This window comes from Branchiostoma floridae, chromosome 3, assembly GCF_000003815.2.
Source record: "Branchiostoma floridae strain S238N-H82 chromosome 3, Bfl_VNyyK, whole genome shotgun sequence".
NCBI lineage: Eukaryota > Metazoa > Chordata > Leptocardii > Amphioxiformes > Branchiostomatidae > Branchiostoma > Branchiostoma floridae.
The window spans coordinates 16,280,643-16,303,791 of NC_049981.1; the positions used below are offsets into that span (position 1 = coordinate 16,280,643).

Here is a 23,149-nt window from a genome sequence, read left to right on the forward strand (position 1 = left end):
CGTCAGTTCGATTACATGTGGGATAGGTTCGCAACAAGCTCAAGTCTTTTCGCAACAAGGTACAAAGTCGTTTCGCAACAAGGTACAAGTCGTTTCGCATCATTTGAATGTTATTAATCTTGATAGCCTAATAGTATTAGAAATCGTATTCCTAACATAATTATACTCCTTTCGCGTAAAAATTTACCGGGTGCGAAAGACAACCCCGGCGGCAGAGGAACATGGGGCCGCATGGACCTGGCAGCCCGGTTATTTTCATGCGCCGGGCGGTACAGTTCATACGTGCACAGATAGGAGTATAATTATGTTAGGAATACGTAAACGATTTCTAATACTATAAGATTTCTAATACTATCATAATTAATAACATTCAAATGTTGCAAAACGACTTGTAATTTGTACATGTTGCGAAAAGACTTGCCTTGTTGCGAACTGACGGTTGCGAACTGACATTGTTGCGAAACAACCTGACCGCTCCAGTTCGCTCCTCTGATCACGGCAAGCAGAATTAGTCTTTTCCTGCCTTTGATTTTTTTCTTCAAATTCATCGCCGGTTGGTGCAGACCACTTTGATATAGAATAGTACGCCAGTTTTCCGATCAACGTCCAACCTGCAACTCACACATGGCTTTGCTTACAACTAACTCTCGACCACGGTCCGGGAAAGAAAGGTTAACTTAAGAGGCCGGCCATGGTTGATTGTGTGGGACAGGGGCTTTACTTTGGTACCATACTCCGCTTCAAAGTCTGCTATAGATAGACAACATCAGCTAAGGTTGTTCACAGCTGCCCTGCTTAAAGTAGCAATTTATTACGCACTTTATTTCAGTATAAACAAAACGAATCCAGACTGCAATACATAGTAAAGATATCAATAAAGACTGACTTACAAAGTGCCTCATTGTGTGATGAGATATGGAATATTTCTGTGACATCATTTTTGTTGCTGCAAATTGTGTAGTTATCCTTACTTTGGAGAGCCTGACCACTGACAGAATATTCTGCAAATTGAGTTAAATCAGTCTAACCAAAAGATCAAAAGAAAGTCATATGTATTTCCAATGTTCGTAATGATATGTGTTACAAGCCTCACTATGAAGAAATATCAATAAAAACGTAATCAACAAGTAAGTAGGTCTTAAAATGGGAAATGGTGTTCTTCCGCCACCATCCAAATACAAATCTTGCTGTAACTCCTCAGGTATCTTCCTTATACCCCCCTCACATTAGGCGCGATTCCATCGGACGACAAGTCTGCGAGCTCTAATTTATGAGGAGGCATGACCCTGACGGGAAGAGGAAACTCTGCCATTTCTTCGTCTGCATCATGGTCATGCCTCCTCGTAATTTAGAGCTCGCAGACTCGTCGTCCGATCGAATCGCGCCTAATAATGTGAGGGGGGTATAAGGGCATGAACGGAGAAGGTCATTTTTTTCATTTATTTGTCATAAGAGCGCATTTGGGAACAGTCCTGTATTCTGACACCGCCTTTTTTCTGACATCCCTATGTTCCGATAGCCATATGTATGTTGGAGTTTAATTTAATAAGGTTTAGTTAGGAAGTGTGATACATAGGGGTGATTGTTATAGGGTGTCGGAACATAAGAGTTTCGGAGCAAAGGGGTGTATGAACTTAGACTTTATTTCGGTTGTGTCAGAAGAACATCATTGTTCTCAGCGCAGCTCTATCCGACGTAATGCTCCGGTGCGTTAGCCGACTCGTGCATGACGACCACACAGTCACAGGTAGGGCACCCGGAAGCGTCGATGCTGTGTTCTCCCTCCTGACACGGTCCGGGGCAGTCGAGGACAGGGCAGTCCAACACCGGCAGGCAGTTTGTCGTGCAGTACTCACAGCCCTCTCCGTCCGTCAGTGTCTACAGACAGGATGGCAAGGAAACGTGTTAGTCACCAAGAAGATAATGTTTTTGGCGCCAACGTTTGTAGCGTTGTTTGTGGTTTACGGTGCGGTCGCATACGTACGTATCATGCGATTTTGATGTAAATTTTCAAGAAGGCTGTGACAAAACCATACCGCCGACAAAGATAAGACAGCCTTCTCTCGTAAACAAACAGCTGACTTGTGCATGGCACGTGCAGGGCCCATCCCAAGAATGCCCTCAGTTTCTATTTCAGTTTCAAAGAGATTGTACTATTTTACACGCTGACCTCTCTTAACTATTTCACGAGTTACAGTATTTACCTCTCTGGTATACCCGGCTGGGCACTTGGGACACTCCCTGAGGGGGCAGGGGCTCTCACACTGACAGAGGTCACAGCCGAACTCGTTCTTGGCATACACCCCACCGGGACAGGCGTCGTTACAGTTCAGCTCATTGCACTCACACTGGCAGGTGTCACAACCGTACTGGTCCTTCATGTACCTACAGACACAGGGATATCGATATGTACAACAGTTATAGCTGTTATTACCTTAGACAAGAGGGTTATGTTTTTGCACATTGTTTCCATATTTGCACTTTAACTGAAAATGCAATGGATGTATTGTCATAGAATTCAGTATGTCTTGTACAAAAATACTTTTCTTTGTACTGTAACAGAACTTCTGGTTTTTACATCTCATGTTCTGGACAAGCTCTGATCACGATTTTAAGGTGGCAGATAGGTCTTCTGCTCTAAAAGACGAGACAATGTTGCAAGTTTCGTACCTGTAGTGTTTAATTTACGGTCAAAACTGCGGAATAAAAGCATCCAGGGGACTGAGAAAGTCTGGTCCATGTGGTCGCTGTTGACAGGATTCTTAATGCATGTAGCAATGGGGAAACGTTTCTAACTTAGGGAACACCAAAAAAGGTGAAGAGACCTATGATAAGAACTACGATTTAGAGGGGGAGTGACAATGGCAACGACAATGATAACCTACATGTCATTGGGGCAGGGCAGACACTTGAGTTGTGGGCAGGCACAGCCGCATGTCTGACAGCCGTTCTCGTCCGAGGCGTACAGATCGCCCGGGCACCCCTCCATACAGAACACCTCGTGACACACGTGACCCAGATGCGCATGCGTATCAGTCGCTTCAGCAAGCTCCCGAGCAGGAACTGGTGGAGAAATGATCAATATGATTGGTCAATAAATGGATGATGTACACAATATACAGAAAGTTATGAGGAAGAGGAAGATTTCGTGAAAAGTCCTACGTTTCAGGTAGCCTCCACAACCTCTCGTCAGTGACTCAGACTGAAGACATGCTGGTTAAAATGTATGCAAAGTCTATCCAGTTGTTTGAGCACATATAACTTTTATCTGTGCTGTGTATCTTGTTAGTTGGGTGTCTAACCTCCAACGGCGTATCAATGTATAATCTAATATGTTCATTCGAACATTTCACCAACATGGTCAAATCAAGGAGGTTTTTTTTATTGAATATTTCAGCAGAGTGTATGGTTGGGGTTTTGTCTCTTTGGCATGAACAGTGTTTTTTTAAACCTCCTTGGTCAAATAGAGGAATATTTGCCCAGCTATCTTTGTGACGTTATATGACCATGATGACGACAAACCAGGGTCAAAACGTGTGAACCTTGCAAGTGAATACTATGTAAAGGCACCAATGATTCTTGATACTTATTGGGTAACATCGATTCTCATAATTCCACCCAGTACTCTAAGACTAAGATCATGATGTCAACCTGTGAATACTAGACTACCGGTAAGTGTATTTTAGTACAATTACCGATAGTCTAGAATTGAAATCCATGTTCATAATTAACGATAGCAGCACGTCTCATGCAAGCTATGGATTTCTATCTAAAAGGTAGATAATTGCTCGTAATAGGTTCGCGAATAATTGTTCCCATACAGTTTCGCACTGTGAAGAGCCCTGCAAATACACAGCGTACTTGTGGTGCATACTCGCATGCAAACTAGCGACTATGTTCACAACTGTTTGACGTACATGTGCATGTATGTAGCGGTCTTGAGATTGGACTCTATAGGTTTGTATACCTTTCTGGCATGTACAAACAGAAGGTATCATTGGTTCAATCTTCAAACGCGCCGCGTGGATTATGTGTGGAGAGGGCTGTTTAAAATGTTTTGCCTACAACAGCCGTCTATTGCCGATATCAAGAAATAAAGGAGGTCTTGATAGGGTCCCTATGTGGTAAATTGCTCAGGATGCAAGGCAATTTTGTAGACACAAACAGCAAATGTTTAACGTCTGTATATTACAACAAGTCTGTCGGCTTTGTTGGATTTCTATGGAAAAGGTCCGGAACGTGGGACCCCGCCTCATTAATAAACTCATAGTTGACATATTGTTCTTGAATATTTCAGCAGAGTGTGTGGTTTGGGTTTCGTCTCTATGGCATGAACAGTGCTGTAAGATCTACCTAATACTAGATCATTACATCATTGCTACATCACTGAGGACGTGATTATTCGATAAACCAGACCATTTCTGGATAAGACAACGCCTGACGACGAAAGTGTTCACAGCTTAAAGGAAAATGGGTCTTGGCTCGCCCATAGAAGGCGTTCAAAGCTGCTTATCTCCAGGCAGTCAAACCTGCATTAGTGACCACCTTTGTATAGTCACCACCTGGCCATTGCGGTCACTTTTTATAGGTCCCTTGGATTTTACCAGACCTAAGCATTAAGAAATGGTCTATAGCAGCCACTTGTCCAACGCGGCCACGGACACACGATTTCCGGTCCCGTAGATACAGAAACACTGCCTATTGCTACCATACAGCGGCCGTATGTCACCCTGCGCCGAGTTAAAAATCGAAGTTTGCCAGGGTTTGGAGTCATTTTAGCGGTAGGACTTGCCTTGAACGTTAGATAGCAACAACGCAAGTCTTTGTAAGCATATTTACCAACATTGCGCATGGCAGTATTAATCATTTTCTGTAAATTTGACTTTGGCAGGGTCAGCTGAATTTTGAGACGATCGAGACAATACTCATTGCCTTGGTGAGAAAGATTAGTGGGTACTGAAGTCATGTATAACTTATTGCCTTTGGTCAATTGATCAGCATTTTCTCTATAGTGGCCATATGTCTGTCCCTGGCGTGGCCGCTATAAACAGGTTTAACTGTATCTTTATTGGCGTGGTCCTAGGCCTACGGAAACAGAGATAGGCGCGACACTATACAGCATACAATGTGGAAATTGCAACGTCGGCTTGGTGTACCGCAAAGATGTTCATAAGTTTATATTCTTTCTGATTTTTCAACTTTGCGATATACTTCTGTCCTTCGGAAGGTCTTATTTTGTTTTAATTACGGAGCTTGGTCCGAGTAAAAATGAAAAAAAATAGTTTTACGACATCGCCCAATTCATAATACATATTCCCCGGGAATTGTGTCATCCGCGCCTTTCTTACAATGACTCACACTCCGGAGTTTTACAATGACAGGATTTTCCCACGAACACTCCCCAGAAATTTCGGTCCAGGGATAGGAGTAGCCTGGAACAGTTGGCCACGTAGATTGACTTTAAGCAAAATGGGACTTCCCCGAGTTCGATTGTTATTCTATTTTTATTCAGCTTTACCACATTTGTGGGATCCCGGGAGGATTGACATAACAGGTGACAATCGCCGTTGCAAGATGTCAACCCGGAGACCAGACTGTAAGGTTTGATCTACTCACACCGGGAAGGACCCTTACTCCTTTTGATAAGAGCGTTGGGTTCTTTAACGTACGTGGGTGTGGCTCTCCCCATGTAACGTGCTATTCGAGGGATAGGACGTAAACATTTCAAAATTTTAAAAATATATAGTTTGCTGGTGCATACGACTTTTAAACACTAGTAGGCAACATTGGCAACTAGTTCCAATCACAGATGATCGCTCACATTTAACACCAACCAAGGCCTAGAAAAGGTCGGAAGGTTATGCTCAACTGACCTTGAGTAATATTCTTGTTTACAAAGCGTGACAAAAGTCCAAGATATTTGGTCAAGCATCATTAGGTTTTGTACAGGAAAACTATATACAATGTATATAGCGCTAACGTGGCAATCGCTCTACGGTACAACACATCAGCTTCACATGCGCGCTTTTCAGTTAGTTCCAGTCACCCAGTGACATCAGACGGCCTGTCACACCTATCATTAGAACATTTAAGAGGTCCAAAGTGATCTTAAGCACCAATATTTGTCGTTAATGCACTCTCAAATATTCTTTCAACACTTTGGTCAACACCAGAATAAAGGAACAAACTGTTCCAGGTACTGTACTCACTCCCACATCTCTCCATACACTCTCCCCAGGTGTTGAACCTGTTGGAGTTCCCCCCGCAGCCGCCGTACGGAAAACCTTCACATTTCTGCTTATCGGTGTTGAAGTAAAACGCCTGTTTGTAGTTGTCGCAGGGGCCCGACTCCTTAGGCAGGCTGCAAAAGCCTGTAGAATGGAAATGACCATGTACGAAGGTTATGCGAGGGTAACAGTTCGTTACCGGCACTAGGCTTGGGAATTTGCGCCAACGAAAAGTATGATAAGCAAGACCGAACACACAACACACACACACCACACAGAACATTGAAATACCAGTCATTAGCATTATTTGTGTATATTTCTTGATATACCCCAGGTTTTCCCATGGGACAGAACAGGGACGATTGATCTGTGACCTGAGGTGTGGGGTCAACTCCAGCGTGCTCTCTGCCCTGCCCTAAGCACAACCAGACACTTCAAGGATAGTCCCCGTCAAATATTCTCTTTACAGTTCATGGCACCGGGCGCACAAGAGAAGAACTAGCTCTGAACACAGCCCGGACTTCCTTCTTTGTCATGCCTCATGCTTATAAATGCCCAACCTTAATTTCATCACCATGAAAAATGGAGATATAGTTTTGAGTGTGTCTGTCTGTTTGTCTGTCTGTCTGCCTGTCTGTCTGTCTGTTTGTGTTTCCGGATGTTTGTAGTCAGCATAACTCAAGAACCTCTGGATGGATTACGATGATATTTGGTATGTGGGTGGGTGTTGGAAAGATGAAGGTCAAGGTCAATTTTGGATCCCCTGGTATGTGACATTGGTACTGCAGCAGAAATTCCATCTCTTTGTATTTTTTGACCTGGATGTGCTATGGTCTGGTTTCAACATGTTTTGTGCCGTTATAAAGAGCAAGGCTTTAAGATTGATACAATTACTCTAGTGTAATTTCGCTGAACTAACGCTTCTTTATTCGTCCAATATTTAGTTTCTTTTCTTGGATGTAGCTTTTGCGTACGCCTGTCAAAAATTTTAAAAAGATGCAGATGTAGAAAAGCCTTAGTTTATAATCTCTGCTTCCTCTCAGCTAGTCTTAAATTTCAGTGGGTCTGGATCCAGCTTGATGTTTTTTTCTGAAGAAGAGATACTGTTTCAATAGTGTTCATATAGCCTGTAATCTATGGATCTTGTTACGTCTTGGTGCGTTAGTAACAAAAAAAAGTAAAGATAAATGAATATAACTTACTTGCGAGGAGTGCCGAGCTCCCTGCCAGATGACAGACGACGAAAACGACCACGGCTGAGGCCTTCATTCTGAGCTGTTCACGTGAACGTTGTCGCTGTGACGAAAATTAAGAAGCCACAATAAGTGCCAAGGTAAGACACCTCTTGCGCAAGTTGGGTAGGGCTGAGTTTGATACGAGTGCTCAGCGTTCAAATAGATATAGCGCGGACTGTACCAACTTATATTAGTCACCATTACGAACATTCACACAATATTCTAAAATCTAAATATTAATAATGAAATCAGATCTACATTGAAGATAATTTTTCCTAACAACTCAAACAGAGTGTTTTTTTAATTTAAAACCTACTCTTTTCCTAATCTGAGAAAGTCATTTTCTTTCATACCGATAGACAAATACATGGTATGTCCCAGTCAATATTGTTCGTCCCATTGGATAATGATTTACCTATGTGTAATTGTAGTCGCCTTGGATCCACGTCGTGTTGTGTGAAGTTTGCGCCAAACTCTGGGCGATACTACATTACCGCTCCAAAACACGCGCTATTTATACACTAGTGTTTATCCGGGTCATCAGTGCACCCCTAGTACAACATAACACCTGTACAAGCTAACACCCCGTTACTATGGCAACGTGGAAACATATGACGTCAATCGGCATCTTGTTTTTGAATGTTCTTAAAGAGGTTTGTCTTGTGGGTATCAACATCGCTATTGGCCGACTTGTTAGTTACAATGTGCCAATTTCAAACGGGCGATTCCATTCAATACGGTCGATACCATTTCTTCCGTTTTCCCCCAAGATATACCAGATATTTTTTTCGCACCTGCCTTCGTATGTACTGTTTTAACCCTACATATAATCCTAGATTTCCTTCCTTGTATTGATAAAGGGGAAAATGTATATTCAAAACATATTATATTGAAACATCGGTTTACCCACTTCCAAGAGTGGAATAGTCCACAAACCTCACAAAATATATATAACGGTTTCCGGACTGCGAATTCGAACTTCACACATCCAATCGTTCCCGTGTATATCAAGATGAAGTAACCGATGAAGTGTGGTTCGACGAAAACAAGGTTATTGATAATGTTATTTGTGTTCACCTTTGCCCGAGTTGTCTAAATGTGCCAATCCTAAAGAAAAAGAAAGTCATATATCACATATGCGTGCCGCATTGGGCCCAGCGCAACTTTAAAAAAAGAATGTAGAATATGAATGAACGAAATAATTTGAATGAATTTCTTTATGTCGGGTATGTAACCCATAGAAACTAGCATACAAAAGATGGTTCGTGACAAAATCACCTACACAACAACCGACCTTGGCATTTTTCAATCTTTGACTCATGTCAACATATAGACGTTAAAAAGGTGAGGAGAGTAGAGCCTCCCTTGTCAAACTCTGTTGCGACACACTGAATACACTGAAGCGGGTAGACAGTGTTGTATCCCACCTTACATACATAGTTTGGTTCTTATACCAGTAGACTAGGAATCTCACAAGATATAACGGAACATTTCTGTCAATAAGCGTCTTGAACAACAACCGATGGTTCACTCGGTCAAAAGCCTTGGACTCTATAAACACACAAAGATGGGGGGTCCCAGTGCCATGTAATATTCAATAACTTCTTTAAGAGTAAAAACACACATGTCAATATCATGCTTGGGTTTAAAGCCAAGCTGGAAGTCGGATGTCTGGAAGAAAGGTTTAAGACGACTTAGCAGCAGTGTATCACCAGAATATCTGGGTTAAAGTAGTGTACAATAGCAGATGTAGAATAATAGAATAAAAGATGATAAACATAATCACAATATACACGTACATGTACTTACAAACGACCGTAACGAAAAATTACCATGGCATAACAAGAGTGTATTTAACAAAACGCTTAACCCATATTTCAAGCAGGAAATCAGCCTAAACGCGACAATTTTTCGTCTCCACATCTAACGTTTCTTCTTAAATTTTCTCAATACCATTTCACAGTTCCAAAACGGACAATACAAGCAGAATATTGTTACGTTAATATATACGTTTATACTACAAATTTCTTGTTAGAAATGATATTACAATCCATAAAAGATTTAAAAACGTCTATTGTCTTTACCCTGACAAGAAAAGAAAACACCAACAGAATATCAATTCTCAATCGCATTTAAAACACATACCCTATATGAAAGAAAACCGGCTCGCACATATGTAAAAAAAATACACATGTAAAAAGTTATGAAAGTTTGATCACAAACGGTGACTTGGACTAAAATTACACTGAAACTTAAAACAATTTAAACAGCGAAATCAGGTTTGTTCAATTCTATTATAAGAAATCTATGATATCTGTCCCGATAATGTATGTGTCGTCTGGTGAGATATTACAAGTTTACAAGCTTAAAAAAGGCTCTATGTAAGTTATAGCTGCTTGAATTACATGTGTGATTCAGTTGAGCTTGAAGTTGCGCTCTGAGACCCTAAACACAGACGTTGAATCTCTGCGGTATCATTAGAATTAGGCACCACTGTTTCTCTGTTTCCATAAGTGAAGTAGAAACATATTTTCTCTCTCTCTCTCATGTGCTCAATACAACATTTAATAGAAAGGTGTGACAAAAACCGTTGTACAACAAAACATAACAGGGTGGTTGAGGCCATCCGTCCTCGTTGGAATGTTTAATAAAGAAGTGTTATAACGTTTCAGATTGGAATTCTACTTTTCATCAATCTAATTCCTTTTAGATTGAGGAATGAGCTCTATATTTGTGTATCGTTCTTTGTATGTAACGCAATGCAGGACATGTAGTCAATGACAATGTATAATTGACTGGTCCCTTCATAGCTCTGTGGACTTCGGAAAAAGCAGACACACAAAACAAACGGACAAATAACTCACAGATGTTCTCTCATATGTAAAATAACCATTGGGGTCGTGTGGCGCAACAGTAGGGTGTTTGGCCCATAACCCAGAGGTCCTGTGTTTAGTTGTCTACATCTAACGTTACATCATTAACGTTACATCATTAACTTCGGTTTAGTTCAATGGGTAGCCATGGTTGTATGTTTTTGTACAGCCAAATAAATGAAATCCAACTGTAAAGTTTGATTGACGGCCTGGATCTGTCTAATCGCATAAAACGACAGCAGGGTGATCGTACGTGTGTCTAGCGACATGCCCAGTTAGGCATCAGAAGTTCATCGTCTAAAAGGTAGGGCGGGATCAATAAGAGACGAGGCGTGCAGAAGCGCCTCCTGCCATGATAGATCACACTGCAGATGGGTTCATGTACATACCACCAGTCATCAGGGGACAGCCAATCGCTTCAATTCAAGGACACGCTGGAGCAAGATTAGCCTGGAGCAAGATCAACAAATTGTATTTTGTAATTTTCACAGCTATACGTTGAACAGTACATGGTGTAACCTCACTTTTGCACGGTCCAGATATTTCAGACTTTCGTGCGATAACGTTTACTTCCAAAATGAAAATAATTTGAAGATTAACGATCACCTCCATGAATACGAAACATAACGAAGACATCCACTGTTTTATACATGTACTGGTATCACAATGAAGTTTGTTGACATTGTTAATATTTCATGCCGGTTTGTTTTCATCATGTGCAGTATCAGTATGTATGATTTCATTTGAAACACGTAAGACTAAGTTGTTTGACTCAGGGATATCAAAATGAACAAAATACTCCTCCTCGTTTCTGCTTGGATTTTAGGATTGGCATTCTCTGCCTAATAAAGAGCATCATTGAACAACAAGAGCCATCTCTGGGAACCCTCCTCCCAAACAACACGGCCTTTCACTCCCCAAATGTCAGCCATACATCCCCCTCCCCCTACAAACACTATAGCGGACTGTGCCATGAATTATGGAGCAGCGCACTCCAGCGGGGTGGAAAGAATACCCACACAATACCGCAGCCTTTGCACAATCTCCTGCACTCGGGCTGAGCAAATGCTACGCTAAAGGTCGCTCTCTCTCTCCATCTCGACCTACTGACAGCTAGACGTATTTTTCCTTAAAAGCCCCTTCGTGGTGGGGCGCTGTTTTGTCTTCCGTGAAATACTACGCTATGTACGTGTGTACCCCGTGAGAAAAGACTGCGTACTTCCATTGATGTTCACATAGCAAGCTACAATCAGCGGTATCAGCTGAGCATCTGTCACTCTCACATCTCCAAGAAGACAGAGATCATCAGCGTCTTGTGATTGTGAAGAAAATCAGTGATTTACGTCTTCTGAGGAAATCACAGCCATCCACGAAGCCTGTTTATATCGACTGGGCATCCAGACAACCCGATGCATAGTGCTACTCAAAGGCGCCATTGGTAAAATTCATCTCTATAGGAAGGCTGAACGCTGAGCAGTGATCTTTATTCATCTTCGCGTGTGGAGGAATCCCCCTTTCATAGGGTAAGGGAAAATCCCATTCTCCAAAGCTGTGGTTTTGTTGTAAATACTGTAAGTATGTAGGAGAATAGATCTAGAACATGCTGTATGCTGCGGTCAATGGTAAAGGGGGAGGGTCATCCGTATTGGAATCAGTACCCGAAAAGCAGCGGCGAATCTATACCCACCAGTCTACATGTGTACTGGGTATTTACGGATCGATGTCTGGATATAGTACGTCGGGTCACAGACCTTGGATAGCCCTACCCACTATGGGTTGATGTATACCATAGACGGCTTGTTGAAAACAACACTAGAACAAAAGTACGGGATACAGAGGGGTCCAAAATGGGTTCCTTTGCTTTGAAAAGAGAAACCATGAGTTATATCCTTGTAACTACGTGGAGAGAGAGCAAAATTACGTTACTTGTTTTGGTATGCTGGTTTTGTTTTCTACAGAAGTGAAGAATTGTGTCTCTGCTGTCGATGTGCACACCCAGTAGTTAATCTTTAGACGGAAGTAGAACTCTAGATTCTGTCAACACTTCTCTCCCGGATGAGGTGAAATTGTCATCACTGCCCGACCATCCAAGCCGAACACTCAACCATGATTGTGTCTCCTCACTAATCACCATGGTAACGACCCGCCCTGAATCCTCCTGGTGTAAAATTGAGGTCACATTTTCCAATTTGTCGCCTGGAGGCCGCACGATTCTTTCTCAAACATTAGCTGTTTTCAAACCGTTGCCGTTTCGTCGTAAAACTCGTGGATGCAGAAACGATCTAATGCGATGAAACTGTCTAAGTCTTCATCATACGTTTTGTTTGTCAATGCGGCATCGTGTTGGCAGTAGGGCGGTTAGCCCTGGGTTCGAATCCCCTGACATGCCACCGATGTTATGTTCTTTGGAAAACACATTTAACATGGCTTTCCTCATTGCACCCGGGTGTAAAAGTGGGTACTACCTAAATTAGGTTGGGGTCAGGTAAAAGGCAATGGAATGAGAGAGTTGGGCTTCACCTTCCAATACCGTGCCCTACGGACACAGTGGATAACAAGTCACTAGTACTTATCCTAAGGCCTCAAAAGGCCATGGGACTAGCTTTGTGACACGGTATGGGAATTGGTCTTATCCTGATCGATCAAGCCTTTATTTAGTCCTGATAGTGAAAAATGGTTTATCGATCTTTCTACACTTGCAAACTATTTACATTGACCATCTACTGCTGAATCATGGAGTAGTGTTGTCCAAAATGACAAAACAGAGTCATTACTTGCTAAAAGAAGACAGATGTAACGCTTTTCGCGGCATTACCGTAACGGTAATGGGAGAACAGCGATTCGCCTGGTCAATACAATTCATTCTATATTAGCAAGGGACTAACCATTAAGAGCCGTTGGGAGGGGGTTGCTGGAATTTTTTTTTTAATTTTTCCAATGTTTCAGGTCAACATTTTTCCGTCCTCTTTTTCCAACGCTTCTTACATTAATGACATCTCATGATTTGTATTTCTTTTTTATGATTACCCAAATTCTTCTTAATTCGGCCTCGAACAACTAGTAAAAATCAACTCAGACTGTACGTGGTTTGGAGAAAATCATTGACATTCAACGGCAAGTAAATGTGATACTGTATAAACTCGTTTTCAAAGTGAAAGAGAAAATTATGCAACTGTAAATTCCACCTAAGGGACCTTGCATAATGATGGGAGTGATGATTGTGTATTGACTAAACACGGAGGAAACAACGCTCATTATGAGCCCCTTAGGGAACCTCCTGTAGAAATTTGATCGTCTATTGTTCGTAAAACTCGGCCATTTTAAAGGAAATCTCGCTATGATCATTCCAATTAATTGGTTTTTCATGCCTCTGCACGAGGTAAATGAACCGTTGAAACGCCGTTGGGAGTTAATCATCGTGGGGACCATAATGTGCGACCATATGGCCTTCTATTTGTAAAGGGAATTGTGACGTGATTGTGCTCGATTGTTGTTGTGTGTGCGTCTCTATAACATTCAGACTTTTAATTTCATAACCAATGCAAAAATGAAGACGTAACACTGAAGTATCCATTCAATCCGTTATAGGGAATTACCGATATTTTGACACCTCTTTAATTGTTTTTCATTTATACAAGGAGGTTTCAGTCAGATCCTTGAATAAGTCAAATGTTTACATATGATTAATATAAAGCGACCTCGCCAATAATGTGATATCTAGCTAGATAGGTAGACTGAATTGATAGATATATGGCCAGACCCTCAGGCATGAGGATGGGACTAGGTAAGGTAAGATAAGGATATTAGACATAGACATAAATTGATCAGATAGATAGCTATTAGTTATCAAGAACGAAAAAGAAAACAACTTACAGCACACATCCATAGTGTGCAAGTACAGAATAATACTCTACCCCATACCAACTTCCAAGCAAAATGAGATGAATGTTAAAGACCGTCAGGAACGTCTTTCATACGCTGTTAGAAATCGTGATATTTACAAAAAATGCCATACAACGACCACAGTGGAGTGATTAACCGTTATAACGGCCACATCTATGATGTTTAATGCTGGCGGTGTTGCCTATCCGAGGTTTAATTCTGCCCATCAATTTCCCCACGTTGTTAAGGTCCCGGATATGTGCCGTTAACCCGCCTTTATTGTGTACATTCAATTCTGTGGAGGATTTCACTGGAATCTGTGTTCAAAGTAACGCCTTCGGAATGGAAAAATCGATCAATAAATGCGAGGGAAATATACACAGCTAGGTTACTCAATCAATATATTTGCGAAAGCTGTCTATTCTGAACTAGCCGTGTGCTCCGTAAATTCTACTCGCAAACTATTTCTTTTGTTATGTCAGCTTTGTGTCTGTTTATGATGAAGAATTCATTTTGATACCTGCTATAACAATAACTTCTGTGCAACACAAGCTAATCTTATTCGTTTTCTTAAATCATCTTCTTATATGCTACTCGTATATTATATTACCTTGCAAATAAAACACTAATTATGTGACGCTACATTTTCTAAATCTTTTTCGTGTCAAAAGTTTTTTGAAGTTCTTTCATTTTCCGTGCTGGTCCCATTTTTAACAGAAGAGGTTCATTTCCCATTCTTGTTTGCGATGGGTATTCCTGACCAAATTTATCTAGCTATTTGGTACTAATTGTTAATCATGTGAACAAGAGACTGCGTTTGTTGCAGTTGTTGACAGGAGCAGGATTAAATCCCCTCGACAGTTATATTGTTCGGTGACAAAGAAACGGGATGGGTACTCCTCAAAAACTAATTATTTCTGGTTTTGTTATTCTAACTTAGTCCCTTTTTGCCACACTCGAATGAAAGGCGGTCGAAATTCCTTTGACAGCGCTTTCTGAACGGTTGAACTGAAAAAAAGAAATTCTTTCGACTCGAAATATGCAAAAACACAATGGATCTTTTCATTATTTCAAGTGCTCTAATCCTTATCCTAGAAAAATTGAATTCATGAATAAATTCTCTATCCTATGTTCGGATTGGCCTTTGAGGTGGAACTAGGTCAGTGATTCTAAATTGATCCTTGGTCTATGTGATGATTTTGGGCCAGGGATAACAGGAGAACGGGCAAACCTGCAGGGCTGGCGGGCCCGTGAATTATACATGAAAATGTCTGAGGAGGGAAGTTTATGAGCTTCCTTTGACCCGTTGGCAAATCCAGTTAATTAGACGCCATCGTTGGCTTAGATACTCTATAGCTAACACTAATGGAATTTTAAACCTTCTTGATGTGATGTATCTTTCTACATCAATGATTACTATCCAGTAATATGTATACTCCTGTTTCTATATATCTTTATAACAGAATGCATACAAAAGGTCTCAAGCGGATTAATCTTATGATGTTGGTTCGGTCAAACCAAATATTATTCATACTTGCGGTCACCATCTTCCTTCCAGAGTGATGACGTCATCAAACGTACCCAGCATGCACTCGCCGACGCTGAGTGAAGAGGAGACGGAGGGGTCGGACAAGGAGGAGGAGGAGGAGGAGGAGTCTTCTCCGACCGCATCCACACGCACCGGGCATCCTCCAGTCACTCCGGCAAAGAGGAGTCTCACGATTTTACCATGTTTCATTTTTGTCGAGGTAAGTTGGCAAATGCAGTTACAAAAATGTTTTAAAAGAAAAGATCCTTCCCACATCATGTTGCACGTAAGCTGGCGCTCATCACCTTCCTTGAGCCACACAGTTGTACAAGCACAAATACTAGTTAAGCCACAGCATGGATGACGTCAGTGCGCTCATTAATTTTCACCTGATTTCAGAAAAAAAGAAGAAAATTTCCTTCGCCGGAGATGGTCAACATGACGAGAAAGTCACAAAATGGGCAAATGTTGTGTTGTAGCCTAATGACTGTACTTGTAGACGTAACACTAGCGAGGTAGCAATGACTGTAGTTGTAGAGGTGAAACTTCTTAAATATATTGTAAAAGGGGCACCCCTATGGAACCTAGAGTGCAGTTGCCAACTTGAAAGGTAATACCGCAATAGTGTCACAGTTTCACCACACTATACTACACTACAATAGACTTCTTGAATACAGGAATCTATACCTTGTTGGCTGTGCTATCATGTTTTTCCACTTCCAATTCTTGTTACAACGTTTATGGCATCTTGTTTTCCTTTCGCCCTATCTCATTATTCTCGCGGTATGCAGAGAATGTCAGCGAAAAAATTACTTGCTGTGACCTTACACTACTGCAGGGAGAAAGTCCGTTGGTAGCACAGTGTGGTCCAATTCCATATATGTATGACGGAATGCATCGACATTGAAAAATTAAAGCTAATACGAGAAGGTCATGACTTTCTAGTCTTCCTCTAGATGGCAACATTTCCTTTCAATGACAATCTTTCACCTGCACTTTCAGTGCGTTGTGCTAGGTGGCGTTGGCGCACTGATGTACTTCCTGCAGTTCACCAACTTCTTCCCGCCGGTCAAGCAAGGTTTTTACTGCAATGATAAAGACTACAGCAAACCCTACGTTCAGACGGAGACCATCCCACCGTTGATAATGTACGGAGTGGCTGCTGGTCTGCCCACCATTGTGGTACGTGAAGATTTCTTCCCAATAAAAATCAATGTGAAAGACAGATCACTGCCATATACGAACTGTACTTCTGATTCTGAATATGAAATGACACAAAAACGAGTTCCGTACAATTAAAGCCTGTAGCGTATGCATTTCGTCTTCACCCCCAATGAACTTAAGTATTGTTTTGGACTGTGTGATTGTGTGTGTGTTTTGTGTATTTTATGTATGTATGTACGTGTCTGTGTGTGCGTGCGTGGACGGATGAAGTGTGTAATACATGTATCTAATGGCCTTGTCTTGACTTACAAACATATCTGTAAAGAAACCGACACAGTTTAAAGTTTTGCTGTTTGTATTCTAGATTATCCTAGGCGAGACCTTCCGGATGATTTTCCAGAAAGCGTCGACAAGTCAGGACCCTCCGGAGCGCACTATCCGTTCCGGAAAATGTCACGTGACGTCCTGGATGCGTAGAGTTTTCAGATTCATTGGTAAGTACACTGTACCTCACACGTACTCTAGATTGACATATGAAACGAGTGTTTTCGGGAAAATTTACCTGGACGACGTTTCGATGACTCAGGTAGCCCTCCTCTGGCTGGAATTTGCGCTACTACTGCATGGTGGCGTTGTGGGACTGAGGCAAACCTTTCTGAGAGCCTGTGGGCGCTGGGGCCGACGAGCTGGGTCGTCACATATACAACTGAAGGTCATGGCAACGGTTTGGATTTCAGATAAATTGAATGAAGTTGCCTTAGTGCTTTTTTTTTGCAGATGAGACACTGTCGATGTGTATTTTCTTCCCATAGGTGTCCACCTGTTCGGTGCCTGTTCGACAGTAGTGCTTGCCAACGTGCTGCAGATGATGAGCGGCAGGCTGACCCCGTATTTCCTGACGGTGTGCCTGCCTGATTACAGCCAAGTCCAGTGCCAAGAAAACCCGTTTGTCGTGACCGACATCTGTACAGGCACCGACGAAACCATCCAACAGGCCAGGTGGGTAGAGCGAACAGGACTAGAAATATCAGCTGTATTAATGATAGTGTAAAACAAATAGGCAAATTCGGGTTGTTATATTTTCACATGTTGACATAACAACTCAGGAAAGCCCAGTTCAATACGGTGAAACAGTGTTACTTCACTCAGACTCTCAAAATCTTGGCGCCATTCTGGCTCTGATGACGTCAGGTTATTGACATTAACCACTATATGTATGTGGTCTCCTCAGGCCTAAAAAAATCAGTCAAAACGCAAAGTCTAGAGTCTGTACCTATCCATTTAAGATTTAGCCTAGTAGTAGCAGATTTTCCGAGAAAAGGGTCTTCTACAGGTCGTAAAGAGGCTAGAAATGTACCTGCATGCTTGTTATAGCGACCTTTGGCCTAGACGTAGAATACACCGTAACAACATAAATCAAACCGGACACTGTGACGATGCATGTAAAACATATACGCAGTAATGAGCTACCCATAGTACCCCGAGTCTCTCAGAATGCAATGCCATCCCTGAAAGGGCTGAGAAGAAATGATGGAAGATAGAAGCACATTTCACAATGTTGCATCAGATTCTGTATTGCAGATTGTTCATTTTCTATAGTTTGTAAGTTACTAGAGAAAACTGAGAAAAAAAGATCAGTACTTCCATGTATTTTTCCTTTAGGAAGTCCTTCCCCAACATGCCCACAGCGCTTGGAGGATACGCGACAGTTTACTTGGCGGTAAGAAACACTTCTTTAAAGTTTTGTTTTTATTTCTGTACATCTCTAACATGTCATGCTTGCTTACTTGCTGTGGGATAATGTGTCCCCGCCAATTTGAAGTGTCTCACATGTATGTAACTTCAATGAGCCAGGTTTACCTGGCTGTGACAAAAATAAAAGCATCCTTTGCCTGTGTTTGTCCCCTGTCAGTGGTACCTCCAGGTGACGCTGAGAGTGAGCGGGACCCGGCTGCTGAAGCCACTGCTGGTGCTGGGTGCTGCCGGGGCGGCCCTGATGAACGCCGTGATCCAGGTAGCCGACTATCGGTGCCACCTGACCGACGCCGCCGTGGGGTTAGTGCTCGGTGCAGCGGTGGCAACTTACCTGGTGAGCAAAATTTTGTGTGCTAAGGCGCAGGGTGCGGTCACACTCCTGTGTCTTGGCAGTTTTACGTTTAGATTAAGTTTGCACTCGAAAAATTGTCTTTTTGGTTCGACAACCAGGATACACATAGCCTGGAATTCAGACGTGTTGTGCTTTGGTCGCTCCCCTAAGGTAGGCAGGAAGCGTACCTCTGGGGAGAGACCAAAGCACAACAGGACTGGATTCCAACCTACGAAAGAATGTCAATGCTGGAAGTTGCCTGGAACTCATGTGGCAGCTTCCTTAAGGTGCACTCTCACTGCACCTGCGGCACTAGTGCGGTACTGCGGGGTTCGTAGATGACTCAACGAATGTCAGACATAAAGAACGAATTTTCTTCCGTTTTGTGTATTTTGCTGTCTTCTACATTTTTGTAAGTCATACTTTTACTTATTACGCAATATCTAAATTATTAAGAATCGCGAAAATAAGAAAACAGTGCCGCAGTGAACGAACCCCACAGTGCCGCACCGGTGCCGCAGGTGCAGTGAGAGTGCACCTTTACCATGCCACCGGAACGTAAGTGTATATTCTTACCGTATATAGACTTATATGCATTTGTGTGTACCTATTTTTGTCTCCAAAGAGTATACAACTGCCGCGTCTCTGGTGCAACGTTAAACAAGGAGGACGGATAAACTTTGCAGCTAGTAGGTTTTAATGATATGTTAGATACCATTTCGTTCAGGGTACGTGTTGCAAGAGTTCGCATTGTATAGCTTCTATGGAGTTGTACATGTACAGTCCTTTAAATACGAGTATCCAGCCTACATGTAGTAATAGTTTTTTCGCGAGGCCTAAGAGGCGGAGCTGAGTTCTCTGCTATACCCTGACCTGTAATTATGTGTTCAGCTGGAAAAGTCAGTGAGTTGATACTAATAATAACTTTGCATTTTTATGTTGACCTTATTGACAGCAGTTTTACATGATGACACACATACACACAAAAGGAGGAACTTCACCCTTAACACATACACAGTTCTTAATGTCAAGGCAAGAATAAAACACTTATGAATAACTGCTTTTGGTGTAAAATCATGCATTGCCTCTGAAGGTGGTCATCTTGTAATCTTAATAATTCTTATGCTTTTTTTTAAGGTTTTCGCCATCGTCAACTGTTTTAAGCCGCTAAGGTCACGTGACGAGCTGCTCCAGTTCCTGGACACGGACAGTGACGTCACCAGTACCATCAGCCCCAGCACCATGACCCCCTCCAAACCCCTGGCCTTACCTCGCCCCAGCGTCAGGCACCCCCACAACGACTCCAATCATGACGTCAGCAATTCCAACGTCAACGATTGGCGGAAAGGAGTGGCCAATGACAGACGACCTCTGAGATCGGAGGAAAACTACATTACCAGAACGACGTCGGTGTATAACCCAGCTTATACGCCGTAAATAGCGTAGTGATGATATATAAACTTTCGTGTGTACGCATATCTGTACGTAGATTTTAGGGGATATAGAAGAATATGAAACGGTACGGGCATTGGGCGCCTCTCTCATTTTTATCTATTTCAGTATTCAATAGATATTTGCCTAGGTTACTTAATTATGGTACCCTTACATTGTACGAGATCTCCGAGCAGATGTAGACAGGCAGAATCGTAACGTGTCTTAAGCTGCCTGTTCCATTGGACACCAGGCTTTTCTCCGGTGGTGGATGGATACTTTCCTTGACCAAGTCTACTGCCTTGGCCGATATGACGATTTAGCCACTGGAAGCTAAGATCTGCCTGGAGATTGCATTATACGCACATTGCATAGTCAAAAAAATATACGTGACGGTATTGACAGCTACAAATCAATAAAAAATCATAGACAGAAAAACAGTAATAGTTACTAATATAGCGACTAACGCCGCCAAGTTGTTAATGGACTTCAGCGTTCAGTGCCATCTCATGCTTACACATACAAGACTAAAGACTTTCTAGCGAACAAAAAAAATAGTACGAATTTTCAGATATTGCTTGTAATAAACATTCAAACAATCCCTATGATCAGTCTATTTGGACACAAACGTGATTTTGAAGCGCGAGGATTATTTTTGTGTGTGTAGGTGCAATCTTAGAATATTCGAATGAGTTATTTTCCATATGCATGTTTTAATGAGATTCATTTATGCAGGGTACTAGTGTGTCTTTCATTGCGAATATATTTGAATATCTGGTATTTATGATGTTGTAGCTATCATTATTTGCAACATATGTTCACCGACAGAAATCGTGTTTTATGCCTGACTGTACTTGATTGAAGCAATGTTTAGATATAGTTTCCGAAATCACCTGACAGATATTCTCGTTCCCAGGTTGGGGACACATTCAGCCCCCCTCCCCGAGCGTTACGTGTTATTACCCAGCATGCTTGTCGTGTCGAATCGTGGTACAGATGTTGTAGCACATTGTGTGTCGTTTTACACGGTCTATCGCCATCTTACAATAAAGCATAGTTGACTTGTAAATTGGCTCTGTGAGTCTAGATGTCTGTATTCTTGTGTATTCGTTTACTTATTATCTGAGTACAGTAGAGTGCTTTGCATGTCGGGGATTTCTGCAACTTTTGTCAAACTTACAAACAAGTTAAGTGCCTTCTAGAATCATGGAGCGCAGCATCTTAATTTGAAAAAAAAAATAGAGAAATGATCCTTCAAATGTCAAACATTTGTATGTATCCAAATATTGTTCATTTTAGCAATAACGTTAATTTCAAACCCAACAGTCTGACTGAAAAGTCACACAGACTTCGTAATTCCTCAGCTCAATTCTGCCTACCTGCCTGCAGTATCAAGGGAAGCCGCTAGGACCCAAAAAATTTATTGATAATCATTTTCAAATTTCGCCACACCCCACCAGTACACAAAATTTTGAAACCATACCATCCAGCTGTTCTTGAGTTATCTTGTTGACACACATGTTGACACACATACAATCGGACAGACAGACACACACAGACAATAATAAAGACATACACATTACACAGCCGCAAAGAATATTTCGTGAATGTAATAGATAACCAAATACATTATGTTTGATAACAATAGCAACAAAGCAGCAAAAGTACTTGGGTACGTGTTGTGGCCTACGATAATTTCAATTGTACATTTATAAATGGGACAGAGATGTGTTAAATGATAAGATACGAACAACTTCCAAGAGATATTTTGTTCAACCTCCTGTGAGAAAAACAAAGACGTTTCTGTTGTAAGTTTTTTTTCTTTATATAACTGTGCCCAAATGAACAGTTATCTTTGTTTGTCTGGTTGATGGTAGCCTAATCAAACATGTTCCAAGGACAGGTAAACTAAGTTGTACTCATTTGTCACGTACTCAAACACTTATGATTTGCATATATATGGCGGGAAAAGACTCATTTGTACAGTTTGGTAAGTTTTCAACATATCTTGCCCCTAAAAAAGGAATCCACGTTTCCTGTCTGCTCACAAATTGGACGGATGTGTCCTAATCCCTAACGGCCTTTCCCATTGGTTCCCTCTTCTAGTTCTACCTTCCTCTATATCTCTCATTCGTCGTTGCCACTCCTCGTGAGCGGTTGAGTGTGACGGTGCGCATGTCTACCCTATTCCCGTGTCTGTCAAGTTTGTCAATAGACAGTTCTATTCGGAGTTTACAAAGAAGAGAAAATATGTTACTTTTGTTTGCTCACCATTGTTCTATACAGTCGACCGCTACAAAGTCCATCATAGTAATCTTTAATACCCCGTATGAGGGGGCTTTTTTGAATATCACTAAAAAATCGCTTGATCCCGTGTGAAAATACCATTGGTAGAAAATTCAACGTTTCAAATGTACAATAACTGGTTCCACACAATCAAAAAAGGACAAGCAAAGCAACCACCCGAAACGTCTGATTGTTTTGAACTTTCTTCAGTTGTTTTGTTATGTATTCTTTTTAACCGGGTTTCTAAGATTCATCGACGTTGTCCAAATGACATTATTGAAGGGAAATATAAGGTGCATATACTGACTACTGCCTGTCTAGGTTTCTCCTTTTCTCATCATGTGCTTTGAGATCAACGCTCCCTCAATTCTGTGCGAAAATGTGTGAATACACAGCGCATATTTTTAATCAATTGAAATCAACTTGTTGTGCTGTGA

At 41.7% G+C, this 23,149-nt stretch overlaps 2 protein-coding genes across 3 annotated transcripts; one reads left to right on the forward strand and one right to left on the reverse strand.

Moving 5' to 3' along the window:
- Positions 1-1,370: 1,370 nt before the first annotated feature.
- LOC118411634 (papilin-like) lies at positions 1,371-7,964 on the reverse strand. Of its 2 annotated transcripts, XM_035814111.1 has the most exons (6): positions 7,878-7,964; positions 7,430-7,523; positions 6,210-6,371; positions 2,886-3,063; positions 2,205-2,385; positions 1,371-1,878 (listed from the first exon to the last, which is right to left on the reverse strand). In XM_035814111.1, exons 2-6 carry the CDS (start codon positions 7,494-7,496, stop codon positions 1,687-1,689), a joined length of 780 nt encoding a protein of 259 aa, XP_035670004.1. In that variant the 5' UTR covers positions 7,497-7,523; positions 7,878-7,964; the 3' UTR covers positions 1,371-1,686. The 2 variants fall into 2 exon arrangements, with proteins under 2 accessions (XP_035670004.1, XP_035670003.1); XM_035814110.1 differs by lacking the exon at positions 7,878-7,964 and having other exon boundaries at positions 7,430-7,614.
- A 3,352-nt stretch (positions 7,965-11,316) lies between these two features.
- On the forward strand, positions 11,317-21,495 carry LOC118412343 (phospholipid phosphatase-related protein type 5-like). Its single transcript, XM_035815141.1, has 8 exons — positions 11,317-11,858; positions 15,776-15,965; positions 16,748-16,927; positions 17,274-17,403; positions 17,722-17,908; positions 18,572-18,629; positions 18,822-18,998; positions 20,133-21,495. The coding sequence occupies exons 2-8, from the start codon at positions 15,780-15,782 to the stop codon at positions 20,430-20,432; spliced, it is 1,218 nt and encodes a 405-aa protein (XP_035671034.1). The 5' UTR covers positions 11,317-11,858; positions 15,776-15,779; the 3' UTR covers positions 20,433-21,495.
- The last annotated feature ends 1,654 nt before the right edge of the window (positions 21,496-23,149 follow it).